Source organism: Platalea leucorodia (assembly GCF_965183815.1).
Source record: "Platalea leucorodia genome assembly, chromosome: 5".
Taxonomy (NCBI): domain Eukaryota; kingdom Metazoa; phylum Chordata; class Aves; order Pelecaniformes; family Threskiornithidae; genus Platalea; species Platalea leucorodia.
The window spans coordinates 7,683,922-7,699,350 of record NC_138827.1 but is presented as its reverse complement, the minus strand read 5'-3'; the positions used below and the strand labels follow the sequence as shown (position 1 = coordinate 7,699,350).

At 40.6% G+C, this 15,429-nt stretch overlaps 1 protein-coding gene across 2 annotated transcripts in view; it reads right to left on the bottom strand.

The window, feature by feature from the left end:
• Positions 1 to 110: 110 nt before the first annotated feature.
• Positions 111 to 15,429, bottom strand: part of GTF3C1 (general transcription factor IIIC subunit 1) — a 44,083-nt gene continuing 28,764 nt past the window's right edge. For both annotated transcript variants that reach the window (XM_082314393.1, XM_082314394.1), the window contains exons 25-37: positions 15,230 to 15,372; positions 14,953 to 15,034; positions 13,592 to 13,704; positions 12,491 to 12,553; positions 11,853 to 11,946; positions 10,827 to 10,999; positions 9,899 to 10,183; positions 7,581 to 7,834; positions 5,826 to 6,112; positions 4,644 to 5,304; positions 3,046 to 3,085; positions 2,056 to 2,248; positions 111 to 490 (exon numbers count right to left, since the gene is read on the bottom strand). In XM_082314393.1, coding sequence (XP_082170519.1) covers positions 269 to 490; positions 2,056 to 2,248; positions 3,046 to 3,085; positions 4,644 to 5,304; positions 5,826 to 6,112; positions 7,581 to 7,834; positions 9,899 to 10,183; positions 10,827 to 10,999; positions 11,853 to 11,946; positions 12,491 to 12,553; positions 13,592 to 13,704; positions 14,953 to 15,034; positions 15,230 to 15,372 — 2,610 coding nt within the window. In that variant the 3' untranslated portion in view covers positions 111 to 268. The remainder of the gene's footprint in view (positions 491 to 2,055; positions 2,249 to 3,045; positions 3,086 to 4,643; positions 5,305 to 5,825; positions 6,113 to 7,580; positions 7,835 to 9,898; positions 10,184 to 10,826; positions 11,000 to 11,852; positions 11,947 to 12,490; positions 12,554 to 13,591; positions 13,705 to 14,952; positions 15,035 to 15,229; positions 15,373 to 15,429) is intronic.

Genomic DNA, 15,429 nt, shown 5'->3' with positions numbered 1-15,429 from the left:
GGCCTTTGCTGTGCCTTGTGAAAACCACGTAAGATAAAGCAGAAACTATGAACTATGTGGCATTGGTAAAAAGAGAATATACTTAAAGTGCGATAAATATTACCTGTGTCTTAACGTTAAGCTTTATTCTCAGTTTAAATACATTCAAAAGTAAAAAGGAAAAATAACTTAGTAAAAACATGATGGAGCAGAAATATTAACATTTAATCGGCATTAACACTCGCTCCTACAGGCTAAACCAATTTAATGAGACTCAGCTTTACCTCTTTTATACAGGGATAATCTGCACCCATTTATTCCAGTTCACTTCACAGGGGAACACTCTTCCCAACCTGAGAGTACAGTCTATCGTAGGCTCATAGTATATTGTCGGGGTTTCGCTCAGTTTGGGATTGTTTAGTTTTTCTTCCACAACTGGCTGAGAAAAGAGCGACACCAGGGATGGCTTTTTCATGTAGAATCGTCTGATGCAACCAAGAGTTTCCAGACCCTGCAGAAAAATTCACATATTTTAGCTTGAGCAGTTGCAGAAAATAAAAAGCACTTAATGCTGTTCTGCCTACAGTGTTCTCAGAAACGTCAGCCAATTTATACCAAAAGTGGCTGCGCTCCACCCCCTCAGGAGACGGTGGGGACGGCAAAGATTCCAGCACAGCAAAGCCAGTTCGCATAGCTGGATATATGCTCATTTGTCACTTTCAGCACAGTGGCTGACATCTGGATACTGACACAGAACAGCGTTCAACAACAGATCTCAACATTTAGGCCCAACTACGAATCATTTCGTGGTGGCACAGGTGTAAACCTTCTGGCTCAGTTCTTGCTGATGGGTTAGCATTCATTCCCACAGCAACAGCCAGCAAGGCGATCCATGTGCTGAAAACATCTGGTGGGTATTCAGTAACCTCACATAGGTGTGCGTCTAGATTTACTGATATTTGCTATATTACAGATATAAGCTCTGTCTATGGTTTCAAAACCAGTTCTTGTTAAAATTTATTGCTAGAGAAGTTAGATTAAAGTTCTCTGATCTGTAAAATGTCCAGGTAATTCCTTGACTTTGTGGATTTGAATAAAAGTTGCCTAGGAGTCTGTATTGCTCTCCCACACGTGCATGCCTCACCACTGTACACTCCGTACTGCAGTCTTAAACCTGTCTGCTGCTGCTCTGCCTGTGCCCTGATCCCAGTTACCCCCTTGGCAGTGTTGCTGCGGCACAGGACACACGGCCAAGCTGCGATGGAACACCTAGGAAACGGGATGGTTGCTCAGTGCATCACTGGAGGCGTACACAGCTTGCACTGTTACCAAATGCATGAGCCTTTGGACAGAAGCGTGGCATACATACACTGGAACATTGATTTCCAGCATTAGCAGAGGAAGTCGTGCTTATGGGAAGGACTGCAATACTACTGCTATACTTAGGATTTTGAATCCTTATAGAAAAAAGAAAATAAATCAAGGTTTCCTTTGCAAAGTAGCAGCGGTGGCAATCAAACTTCAAGATGTGGGAAAAAAGATATGAGAAACTCAAATTTTCTCACCATGTATTGTTTTACAATTAAGGATGTATGCCTTTAAGCAGGTCTGTCAGGACAGAAGGTCATATTTACAGGACTGTCTAGCACAGACACATTTCAGTGATTCTTACGTCAAAGACTACCCATCTGAAAGGTATATAGGGAAAAACATAAGATAAATTCCATGGTGATTAACACTGCATTAAACAGCCGTGCTTAATATTTCACAGTGACAAGCCACCGCTCTGCAGTAAACAACCAGAATTTCCACGGCATGTACATCCGTTTCAGAAGCAAGCTCCAATTTTAACATCAGTAATACAGTCATTCCAAGGAAGGTAAAGCAGGCTGCCTTCCATCCTCATTGTGAACAGTAACTTGCTCTGGCTTTGGATAATTTGCACTAAAGGGAGAAGATTATTTTTCACGGTTCATTCACAGTCCCCTTTTCCTCGCACTTGCAGCACAGTAGCTGCTGGCTCTCAATGCAGAAGCTGAACCAGATTTCAGTTCACACAGCTGATGATTCACATACCTGCAGTATCTCTAAGACGGCAACGGGCTGCAGGACCCCCGTGTAATGCTGCAAGAGCATGCCCTCCGTTATGCCTGGTTTTGTCATGATGTGGTAGAGCACAGCTTCCATCATCCCCTTACACACAGGTTTATTCAGATTCCCATCCACAATCCTCCAGGGTCTCCCAATGAAGCAGACGTTCTCGCAGGCCCTGCAAAAGGCAATTTAAGTTCATCTCTGTTGGGAATTATTCTTCTAGCTAGCTTTCCCATCATCGTAATTTCTGCATAATAGAGGTTCTTACTACATCCATTGCCAGTGTTTGCTCACATCCTAGGTGTAAATTCTGCAGCTGCTCTGAGAATGGGCAGAGACTGGTGCTAATCTACTAGACAGTTCCACGGACCTGAAGTATTTCACACTAGGTGTTCACCACCCGAGAAGCACTTTTAGCACCATTACACCACCCAACAATTACCTTGAGCCTTGATGACCAGCACAGCTTTGTTTTGCTTCTTTGTTTGTTACTAGCTCTAACATCCTCCAAAAGTTATCCAAGACCTGCTTCAATCTGCAACATGCAGCAACAGTGCTCAGATAGGAAACCGAATTCCTCATTTTTAGCACTTTGGAGACAAAAGACAGACCCTGCACAGCAATTCACATTTCCCATATTGCAGTTTCTCCAGGCCTTTCTTGGGCATATAGAAGCTGAGACTTTCTGGCGTTGGACTTATTTGAGAAGGAAAATGAGTTTTGTTCCTCTGATATTTGCAGCTAGTTGGTTTTTTGGGAAAAAAATAACCACGTACCAGAGGAATTTTTTCAGCATGCATGCAAGCATAAGTAACATTAACAAGAACAATGGAGGAAAACATGGGGTTTCTCCATCATCAATGCTCACTGCCCATCAGAGCATAAAACTAAGGTTTCCAAATCATTTGCTTCCAGATGCTATTTTGGTAGTGCTAGGTGTTCAGTTATTCTGCAGATGTCTCTCTTACTCACCGGTCCCTGGCTGCCTGGGATACATCTGTCATAGAGCTTCCTGGAAAGAACACATAGTTTTTAATTAACCCAAACTCTTTATCTAGTGGAAGGAAAGCAAAAGGTGGCGAAGCTGTAAAATGCAACAGCTTATGCTAGAAAATAACACAAGCAAACTACGCCGTGTGTTGTTCTCACTTGCATGGGGAGCTAAGCTTCCACTCTGACTGCCATTACCTGTCTGCAGCATACTCTTTTTCTTTCCCACCCCTCTTCTCACAACCACATCTGTCTGCTCCACCCACATTTTTTGTGGTTCCATTCCCAAATCACAGCAAGAAGTTTTATTCCTAGAAGCCCGATGACATGGCTGAATAGCAAGTAATTCTAGGGACTGAAAGAACTGAGTTTCACACAGAGAGCTAGGCAGGGTCTCAGCATGCAGGCACTCATGTGGGTTTAACTTAATGCTCCTGGTAATCATACGGAAGTTGAGCAGAAGTCTGAGTACCTGTAGACTTGAGAATGCAAGCTCAAGTTTTCAGCAGAGCGTGGTTTCAAAGTGAAAGTTGTCTCTGCAACTTCCATTATGCATGATGTCATGGGTTTTAATTACACAATTACTTAATGTAGGTACTTCTACCACACCCAGAGGCTAACAGCTTTGGCTTAAGCTCATGTAAACCCTTCAGCTGGCCTTCATCATTAAGACCAGTAAGAACTCTATGCTTGATAAGGTAACTACTATTTTTTTCCCTCCCATGTTACAAACAAGTAGAGGAAGTTAAGTCCAGAACAGTACTTTAGTAGTTTCATGTTAAGAACTGCTGAAGTCTTTGCTGTTTAGACAGCCTGGAGTCTGTTTCCTGCAGGAAGGCTCCAATTAAACAATACCGAGCTCTAAGATGCTACGGATCAGTCTGCACTGATTCACATGGCAGCCTGCAGCTGGAAACGTGGGTAACGCCAGATCTTGGCAAAATACCACACAAGCAGTTAGCTTGTGATTCAATCTGAAATCAGAGCTGATAAAGACAAAACCAAAATAAAATGCCCAACAACCTACTTAATGTAAAGCTTGGCAAGAACTACTAGCTATTAAAACTGGCAGTAAAAAGGAAATGAAAATGAAGTCAAATTGGGTTACAAACGAGGCTATTAATCTTCTCACTGGCACGTGCTGCTTTCTGGTGAATGGCTTAATGACTTTACAACTTTCAGTCATGGGCATTCTAGTTAAATGTACACCAGCAGCGCTGTGTTTTCTAGGTTTAGAGATGTCTAGCCTTTGGACTGAAGCCAGAGATGAGAAACTTGAGATCCAAATAGGTTTTTGGAGAAGAATAAGACACGGAAACGAGTTTCTAAGAAAAACACATTTCTGGACTAGTCACAAACATTCCCACAATAGGCACAGGGAGGAATCTTTGTTATATTTGAAACCTCCAAGACCTTCCAGCTCAAGTAGTGTAATGCGACTTCATCTGTGAGAAACAAAACCCTCTATCACTGGTACGGCTTCATAAAGAATCTAGTTTTTGCTTATAAAATGGAGCTACCTGTTTGGGGTTAACTGATGATGAGCTAGTCTTTCTTGGATGTAGAGTGCTCCTACATACCTTTAGAGACTCCTGGGTTCTCCTGTAAGTAGGAAAGATCATCATACTGCTCACTGGCTGATTGTTCAAGGATAGGGATCTGCTTGTTGTGCTCAGTGCCGAGCTCATCATTCTCTTCTTCAAGCTCTTTGTCCTCAGAACAAGATTTCTCTTGTTCCTTGTAAGTGTCCACGTTCACAGCACCTGGAGCACACCCCGGCTGTTCAGCTAGGTGTTCTGTCTGCCCTCCCAGGGAGCCTGTTTCTTCATCCGTGATTAAAGCTTCCTTCATTGTAACAGGATCAGTAACACCTGCATCAAAGCTATTTTCGTTTGCACTTTTCAAACCACTCTGTGAACCCTGGCAGAGTTGATTGCCATCTTGAAGGACATCATTTTGAGTCTTGCATCTCTTCCTTGGGGGCTCTTCATCACTGACAGATTGGGTGTCTTGTCCCAGCTGCTCCTCCTCTCTCGAACATTCCTCTCCCTTCTTTGGTTCTGGTGGCAGGCAATCCTGTTGTACATCTGGGAGAGCGGTTTCTGCACCTTGCTGATCAGAATCATCTGGTTTATTCTTCAGACATACTGAATGTAATAGCCATGGCTTAGCAAATACTATTGCAACCAGTCTTACAGTATGGCCTCCTACTTCTAAAACCTGCTGCAGTTCAATAAGGTCCTATTAAAACAAACAAACAAACAACACAAAAATTGTCTCAGGAGCTTTCACTGGAAAATGTCAGTTTAACCAAATATCATGGAATTGCCATCTTTAGCTGGCAGCAAAGGAAGAGGAAGAGCTTAGTAGACCATTCAATTTTCTGTCCTGCTGCACTGAAGTTGAAAAGATGTTTTACCCCTTAAACTTTTCTGAAACTACAGCACAAGACACTTTTGTTCAGCTTAAATTAAGTTAAAATATAACTGGGAAAGAGTATTTTGCTTCCAAAGGTGGATGTTGGTGCCTCTAGGTTTCCGAAACAGCTCATTCCTGTCTTTGAGTAAGTGCTGCTTTGATTTTTGGCCTTCCTAACTTTGAGGCAAGATTGCTATCAGGTATTGGCATATGATCTCTTGCCTAATATAAATAGCTTCGTTCAATTTATATTTGCTTCCTACAGCCTGGAAGATTGTCCTATTCAAGGGGAATACTAAGCATGCAATCATTAATGCATGGAAAGCAGCTGGCTGTAAAACCACCTGAATGTACTGCTCCAAGCTCCTGGTGCGTTCAGGTTCCACCTCTTCATAGCTGCAGAAACGTTTGCTCAGCTCAGCTTTGCAAATGCCAAAATGGGAAGTTGCCTCTATTGCATTACGGATCTCCAAAACAGCAGCTACATCTCTGGGATTATAGCCATAACGTTCTGTACACTCATGAAGAAACCAATCAACCTCATAATTTTCTTCTTGGACTTTTATCAGCCTGGTAAAAGTTTCAGGGAGGCAGGAGACTCCCACGACCATGTCATCAAGCAGAGAAGAAACTGCAAAGCAAATAAAACACAAGTGTATAAGCTGTGAAGCAGCCGTTACTATGCAATACACTACAGAAAGATAAATATTCCCAGACAGATGGATTAGAGGTGTTCTAGACTATTCCAATAAAAACGGAACTCAGTTTTCCATCTTCATTGTTGCAATTTCCTTTTTTCTTTCTGCCTTACATATTATATTCTCTCTGAAAAGACCTGTAGAAGAAGAGCAAGCTGGTTTACCAGGGCTTACCCTCATATCAAAGTGAAGTATCACTGAAAGACAGTGTAGACTTACTGGTATTCTCTCTAACACTGGGTCAAGCTTAACTCTAAGTTAATGAGGGAGTCATCTCCTTTTTTTCTTGAAGAAGGTCAAGTGAAAAGTCTAGGGCAAGGAAATGCTATGGAGGACCCTATTATTTGAAAAATTGGAAGCAGCTGATCTGTGGCAGAAAGCTATTGGCCAAATAAGGTATAAACTACAAGCCGACAATGTCGTAGTACACTTAGTATAACAAAGCATCTCTCTGTTTGGAGACAGGTCCATCACTGCACAAAACTGACCCCCACTGTACAGAGCATTCAGAAGTTGAAGCAGCGTAACACCTTTTTCCAGTCCCAGATGATTAGAGGGTAGCTTTGGCACTGTTCGTACCTGCTCCCCGCCCTTTTATCTGCAGGCTGCCTTTACATCGTGCCTTGTGGGACACTCCTATGACAGCTGCACTTCTTTGACAGCCAAGGAAAAATGAGAACAACCGCAATGAGCTGTCAGCTCAGTAGACCTGGAGGGCATGTGTGGCAGCAGAGATATGAGAAAGAATTTCTATTTTACCTCTACCACAGCAGCAATAGGAATGGGAAGGGACAGCACTAGACCTTCCAGCCGAAGAGCTATACAACTAAAGGCTTTCCTGGATACATTTGCATTACAGCTGAAAGGAAGCTGCTCTTCAAGAAGGGGGAGCGCTGATAAATTGCAAATATTCAAGCTCTAAATATTGTCAAAATGTTTAAATTACTGTAGGTAAAATGATTGGACACCACTATTTCAGGCACTTGCATGAGACAAATAAATGTGAATTTCCATTCAAGGGGCTCTGAAAGATTTTCTTTTCTCTTTACAGAAAAGAAAGCTTGGGTGTGACATAATATGGTGTTTTAAGTTGCAGAAGGGACTGAAAAACCTCCTGGAGAAGGGATAACAGAGCAGAGGACAGACTTCCTCTTTGGATTAATAGTTTCACACAACATGAAATACAGCAAGGACTTGTTACCAACAAAAGGTGCCTCTGTAAGTCAACCACCTGTTTGTTTTAAGTCAGGAGAGAAAGCATTACAAGGCAAACTGCATGTGTAATGAAAAAAGAACGTTCCTATTAAGAGGCTTTGTTCAAATCAGTTCCTCAGCTCGTGAGTTCGCTATCTTTCCTACTCCAACCCAATTCTGTGCAAGTTAGGCCAAACAGAAACTAACCTGGAGAGCTGAGTCTTCCTGGAAGCGGTGTACATCGCAGCTTAACCTTCACCTGGCAGGAATTGACCACAATATTGTCACTGGGACTCAGATTGCGCGTGCTGACAATTCCAGGGGCGTAGTAGCCTCTCATCAGTAGGTAATTCGTATGAGATGCTTGACGAGCTTTTACTTCTATCCTCCGTTTGCTTCCAGAGCTGTCATCTAAGTCATCATCATCATCATCATCATCCTCAAGTCCTTCTTTTCCCAAACTACAGCAAACAGAGGTGTGGTTATTTTTTTTTTTTTCCTCCAAAATAAGAAAGTGACTCATACACTGAGCAGAGCAAGAACACATGCTATTCTGCACTCTAGTATTTAGTCATGAGCAGCTGTGGGTTATGTCCATAGCAGGATGACTGAAAGGGCTGAGAACAAGCAACTACAGAAAAGAAAATACACTAAAGGTCCCTGGAAAAGGAAACTCTCTCTTTTTTGCAAGCATGTTGAAATGAACCCAAAATATCTCAGCTTACAGTGCTGAACCTCTTTGGTTCAGCAGACACTTCATCATGAGGGAACATCTGTCAGAGCACAAGGGCTGAGACCATAAGGGATACTGCAGTATAGGGCAGACTGTTTATTTTTAAGGGAGAAAAGGAGAAGAAAGAATTACAGACCAAACGCTTTTTTTTTCTTTTTTAAAGTAACTGAAAACAACAAAAAAACAACATAAAACCAAACTGCAGACAGCCTCAAAGTAAAGAACAGTGGTAGCAGCCAGAATAGATTTCCCAGAAACAAACTTAGTCAAACCAACACTATTTCTTTCCAGGACATGACCAGAGTCATTATGGATAAAGGTGAAGGTTCTGAACAACCTGATCTAACTCCAAAGTTGCCTCTGTTTTAAGCAGGTTATGCCAGAGACAACCAAGGTTCCTTCCAGCCTTTTCTAAGATGAGTTAGACCTTAAGTACCTCCTCTTAAAACATATTTAAAACCAAAAGGGAACACATCATTTAGAAAAAATAGTGCGAGTACATAACGAGTTGGAAAAGTGGACTCAGATGCCTGCACTCAGAAATGGGACTAGTCCAGGGTTCAGTGTATTTTTGCTAATGACCCTGGTGATAAAATAGCTTATTAAGTTTGCATGGGATCACCGAACTGGAGAGGCTGCAAGTTCATGAGAAGACAGGATTTGCGTTCAGAACACTTCCAGCAAACTGGAGAAACAGTCTGGAAAAGCGCAGTAAGCAATTTCATATGGACAAATGCATGTTATTTATATTACAGTACCATGCACCTGTCCCTCCACCCTAAGAGGAAACAATTAACTAGGTAAAGGGAAAGAAACTTGTTATAGTGAATCACAAGAATCATAAGCTGTACATGAATCACTGCACTGGGGGTTTTTGGCTGCCCCCCCCCTTTTTTTTTTTTTCTGGCAAGACCATGGCTATTCATCATCTTAGGATGTATTAGCAGGCATATCACCTATATAACATGATGTAACTGGCACAGAACTGCCAGCAAGAGCATGGCATTTGTTTTTTCACATCACAGTTCAGTGCAGAGGAAAATAATGAGAAAGACAGAGATCTGGATAACATACCAAAAACACAAGTAAAGGAACTAAGGCTGCACATTTTAAAGAACAGCATATTATGGGAAGACTATGATAACAATCTTCAAATAGGTAATAAGCCGCTCTAAAGAGAAAGAGAACAAAGTATTTTCCATGTATATATACACAACAGGAAGGAACAGGTTAAACTACAGCGAGAGATTTTAGTTGCACTCTAAGAAAACACATAATGATTGTAAGGATAAGTATTCAGAGGATTAGACTGCCTAGGGAGAGAGTTTCAATTTCAGTGGTAAGCAATTACTGGAGGCTTAAAAGAAAAAAAAAAAAAAAAAAACCCACCAAAGAGGAGACAATACATAGAACCGATATTGTGGAGACAGGTTTCACTGATAAAGCTGAAACCTTGTTACTAATCCTTCTCAGTCCTTGAAATGGGAAGGTACAATGTTGATGAAAATGCTCATCTAGCACACACTGCTCTCCTTTCCACGTTAGCTCTGATGGCAGTGAAGTGCCTAGCAATTTAAATGTCACATACGTGAAGATAAATGCAGTCCAAGGCTATAATGACAGGCACTAACTAAAGTGCCATTAAGACTTCAGAATGCTCCCTCAGAAATAAAAACCTAAACAATATCACAGTAAAACATGCCACAATACAGTGCAGAAAATGCTAATGCCTGTCCAATTTCATTTAAGTTACCCTCAAACCGTATTTCCCAATAGAAATAACTGTGTTTACCTTTTTATCACTTCATTTTCTACCATAGTGCTGTCCACCACAACTATCTGCTCTGGGATTCTCACATTCACAGATACAAGTCCCAGGGAGAACAGGGAAAGCATCGCCACACACTGCCCACCAGGTCCATCCATAGGAAATGCAATCATTCCTTCTGCCGCGTTGTTTTCTTGATCTTTAAATGAGAAGTTATCTGGCTGGTCTGATTTTTCAGCATTCTTTAGCTTCTGAAGGAACTGAAAGGACTCTGTACAAATTGTACTGGGAAACCTCCATGTAAAAACTCTGGACAAAAGGACAAATTCAAAGAAGCACAAAACTTTCATAATCTGTTCTTACAGTGCATGAATTTTAGACCCATGGTAGCACAGAGCAGCCAAATAGTTGAAGTTCCAAGCTAGAGCTGGTGACCAAGTACCTTCTACAACTGCTTTCACAGTCCTTTTACTAGTTCCAGAACATTAGGTATTTATGCACCATGTAAAGGTCAGGTACTATATAGCAAATACAAAGCAAAGATCTCATCTTCTGCTTGAGCATTGAACACATTTACAGTTAAACTCTCCTCCGCCACCCCTGACATCCAGGTACAGTGCAGCACAAAGTAACTGGACAGGAAAAGCAAGCAACCATCAGAATGACGAGAGCACTAAAGAAATCTTTCCATCACATCTTCAACTTTGGTGCTACCTCTCCTCTGCATATGTCTTTGTAAAGGTTTGCCCAGCAAACTTGGCCCTAGTCCCTGCACGGCCCTAATTGCTAAGTGAATAAAGGGCTGACATACATACGTGTTACCTTCATCTCTTCAGCTTCAGCTGTGACGGTCAGGTTCTTTGCTCTAGATACTTCATGGTTATTCTCTCCTCCATACCAAGCATGCCTGGGTAGCTGCTTTTATTTGCTCAATGACCTTCCTGACACTCACCTGTAGTAACTCTGAGACAGCTGATAAGACATGGGTACAAAAGGCAAAGCCCGGCTTTTCTTTGGTCCCAGTGTGTGGGTTACTCGACGGCGATTGACCAAGCTTCTCTTCTGACACTCTAGGAAAGCCTTCACAAGAATGTCATCCCGGTACTCCCGGTACAATCGGAATGTCTGCGAAAGAACCCCGTTCAATGTAAAAGGCGGTGTTAGCTCTGAATCCACTGTTAGATTCACCTACTTGAGGTTTACATTAACTAAATGAATATGGAGCTACAAGCCAGAATGTAAATGATACATATAAATTCACTTAACTACACTATTCCATTCCTTCTATGGGATTCCAGGCTTCCCACAGTAAATGCCAATTAAATTAACTAAATACTACAGAACACTTGATATTCAAAATGGGATCAGGCTCCCACTAGAGTTATGTATGTAAAAAATGCTCATCTGCAACGCATTTTGGTAGATTCTTCCCATCATTTTACCAGGAACGTTTGCTTCCATGAGCTTGGCTTTCTAGGCTCCACTCTTTCCTACTGATGAGATATTAAACTCCCTTTGAACTTCTAACTTAAAAAAAATAAAGTGCCTGACTGATAGATGATATATTTTTGTGGTGCCCAACGCTGAAGGAGCGGCTTTGCAACACCAGTGTCAGCTGGATACTAGGACTGTCTTTGTAATATCTCCTCCAGAGCGTAATTCCGACTGCTCAAGTGGGCACTAAATCATGATACAGTTTGACCCAGTGGAAAGGACGTGGAGTTTATTTCATATGGTTTTTGGGGATTGCTTCAACCTCACATCTTGCAATCTCACCCTCAGAGAGAAAAGCAACATATTGAAAATCTGCCTAGAATATATAATTTCCTAAAAGCAGAAGAGAATAATCCCCACAGAATGGATACAAATTTCAGTTTCTGCATTTCTTTTCTCCCATTTGAAAAAGGCATATATCAAAGTAGGAAGGAGAAACTCTTTAGAATTGTATGACCAGTAAAGTTTGGTCCAGATGCTGTACCTGAAATGACTGGCAAGATTTCATCTGGTTATCTGAGAGTGCCAAAGTGCTCTGAATCAAATTCTGTAGCACTAGAAAATGAATATCATAGACACTGAAAGAAAATAAGAAAGAAAAAAAAAGAAGAGTTTATTCATGGTGATTTTTGAGCATGAGGTACCTACTAGCACAAAAATATGCAAACTCAATCATCTGCTTCTGAAAAATAGATGTATAAAGGCATGAGATCACTACAGCTGAGGATCATTCATATAAAGGAGCCTGTTACACTTTTCCTGACCTCCCACCCTGAATTTTTGGATCAGTCCAGATAATCCGACACAAAACAAAGTTCTCTTTGTTAACATCTCCTCCTCTTAAGGTATAGCACCCACAAAGAAAACATACAATGCTGTCCTAATGATAACAGACCACCATTTTAAGAAGGGCACGGCAGCTGTCAATTTATTCATCAAATCTGTAATCTATGTCAGAGGTCCCTACAGCCTTGTGAAAGTATTTTTCTATTAATAAATTTATACACTGCAACAAACAGATGGAAAACATACTGAATTAGAAAACTGTATGACTTTCACAGATGTGAGGGCCGACATGACCTTGGAGTCCTAATGGGAAAAAATGGTGCTACTGCTACTCACCTGCTTAGACTATCCTCTTTTGTGTTTTGATTTGTGTCTTCTCCGATTGCCAGAACTCGAAATCTAGTTAAGGGAAGGGAAAGGAAAACACTGAAACAAAAGTAACATTCCGCGATTTTATATCAACCGTGAAACCCAGAAGCTGAACAAGTGCAACTGCTAATAAGACAAGTGTTGAAACAGCGCAGGGGAAGTATCTGCTCCACCAGCCCTCAGCCCAAGTGTCAAAAATTAAAAGAACTATCCAGATCAATCTCCCTCACTCCACTGCTGACAAGGAGATAAAACTCATTGACAGGAGGCAGTACAGAACTGTATGGATTGTCAGATAGCTATATCCGCAAATACATTATATGGATATCTATATTTGCGGATATCTATATCCGCAAATATATATTATATGGATATCTAAAACCTATGGATTGAGGTTTTAGACTTCCAGTTACCATCGGCAGCACTTTTGCTGTAACGTACAGCCTTCCCAAAGTAAGAAAATTTACGAAGGTACTAAATTTATTATCATAAAATGGTTCGAGACCCAGATTTTCACACTTCTTTCCAAGTGTTATTCATCATGAAAAAGCTTGATGATCTGGGGCTGGAGAATGCTATACAAGGCTGAGTGCTCTTCTGTATCAACAGTTTTAGCAGCACTGAGATGATTTAGGTGAGCAACCAGCTACAAATTGTGATATAAAATGGGGCCAGTTAATCTGGAAAATGGTAAAGGGAAGTCTTCTATTGCATTAAAATGTTACACCTCAGTACCAACACCTCTAACAGCAAAGTTGAGGATTTGACAATTTATGAAAATCTGACATTGTGAATTCTGGTTTACAAAAAGCCTTATTTAGCAAAATGGGAATGATTTAAAATAAGCAAGTTTGTGCAAATAACTGAAAATTAGTTATATGTATTTAGGAAGTATGGATTTGAGAGAAACATTGCTTGTTGTATTTACTGAAACTTCTTTTGATACTAAGAGTACAAGTAACAGAGGTTGTAAAGCACACATAGCAGAGAAGAGGTCTACTCTGAATTGCCCCCCTCTCTCACTGTCTCAGCCCATGTGCAGAGTCCAAAGCACCATAACTAAAATACCTGGAAAAGAGTTCCTGCAAAGTATCAGGAATCTCAAGTTTGGGATTCCCCAGGGTTGAACTGAATTTCTCTTTCAGTCTTTCCACAAACTCTTTAAACTCCTTTGCACAAACCTTTGAAAACAAGAGAGAGAAATGTTATCAACCTCAATTTCTTAGAGTGGGAAAAGACCCTCTACTTTTAAAGTGTTCATGGAAAATTCTAGTAGAAATAGCTGGTTTTGAATGATCAAGTCAGAAAGAGTACCACAGAGAACAGAATGCATCAAAAAAGCTCTGTGGAGTTTGAGTTTGCTGATTTACTTAACAGTTGCGGGTTCTGCCTGTAACCAAGCTCACAGCTACAAGCAACCCACCGTGAACATACTAAAAACAATTACACCGAATTAACAGCATAAGATCTCTTGCTAGAGCTTTGTTTAAGCTTCTGCTTAAGTCTTTTTTTCTATTCACACCCTTCAGGCTTTATCATGTTCTCCATTAAGTCTGTTTGTACCATCATGGCTTGGAGGTCACCTGTTACACAAGAGGAACAGTCCTGTATCTCTCTGAAAACAAGATATTATTTGCTCCCGAAGACAGATTTTAGGGATGGGGACACATGCATTTATTTCAGCAATGTCTCACCAGTGAACAACTCCTCTTTATTTGAACAAAAATGAATCTAACAACAGAACTGGTTGGGATTTTCTGACAATAATATGGAATTGTCATTCCTGGATAAAAACAAAGAAGATCTTGCTGTGACATTGTCCCAGTTGTGATAAAGTTTTGAAATTCAAAATGGAATTGCTTGCAGTGAAAGTGTAAACAACTTTTCAATTTGAAATTGTGGTTGATTTAAGCCATAAAAAACTCAAAAATTAAGTAAAATCTTTTGACAGATCAAATGAAGGTTTCTCTCATGAAATGTGCTTACAAACCTGCACTTGTCCACAGAAACTAAGGCAATTTTTCAACATCCAGCCAGAATAAAAAAATAAGAAATTACAGAGCAAAAATGTTTTCTTGCTCAGATAACAAGGAGGCTGAGAGGATTAAAAAAAAAAAAAAAAAAAAAAAAAAAACCAAAAATCAGTGCATATGGATGCTCACTCATGGATACTTATAAACAAGCACCCTGAAACCCCAAAATTTTTGTTGCACAGCAGTGCTGTTTATGTGCCTTTGGAAGGCTGCCTGTGTCCACTTTACTCTCAAAATAGCAATGAGGCTGCATTTTTACAATGATGCTATTTTTAAAATAGCTAAGGGTACAAGGGAGAGATAAGATATGAAATCACAGTAATCGAAACAGTGCAAGTACTCAGTAATTCAAAGAGTGTACAGTGCTCTATGACCTTTAGAATACTTCCCTCCTACCTGTGGATCTTCATAATTATTTTCTCTATTCATGAAATCTTCAATGAGGACTTTATCTTGGTAAACCTCAGCAAGGCAAACTCTGCAACAGATACAATTGAAGGTGTTGTACATAGTTAAAATCTTCCCAGTTCAATACAGATTTGATAGCACTAGGGTGCAAAAAAGTTGAAATTTATATTCACATTAAATAAGGCAAAACCACAGGAGCATATCCCTTCACTTCATGTCAGGAGAATTTAGCCTATACCTAGAACATAGACAGAAACCTTCTTACTTATAATTAAGATAGGTCTGTGGATTTCTGACAATATAACGAGCTCTTCGTCCAACGGAATGAGAAGTTTTATCGAGGGACTCCTCAAAGCTGGCATGCATGATATCCCGAACTACTTGCCAGGGAACAAAGGGCCCTTTTACCTGTGTGAAGCACAAAAGCGTTCAGAGTTAAACTTCAGCTTTTACGTACACAAATGA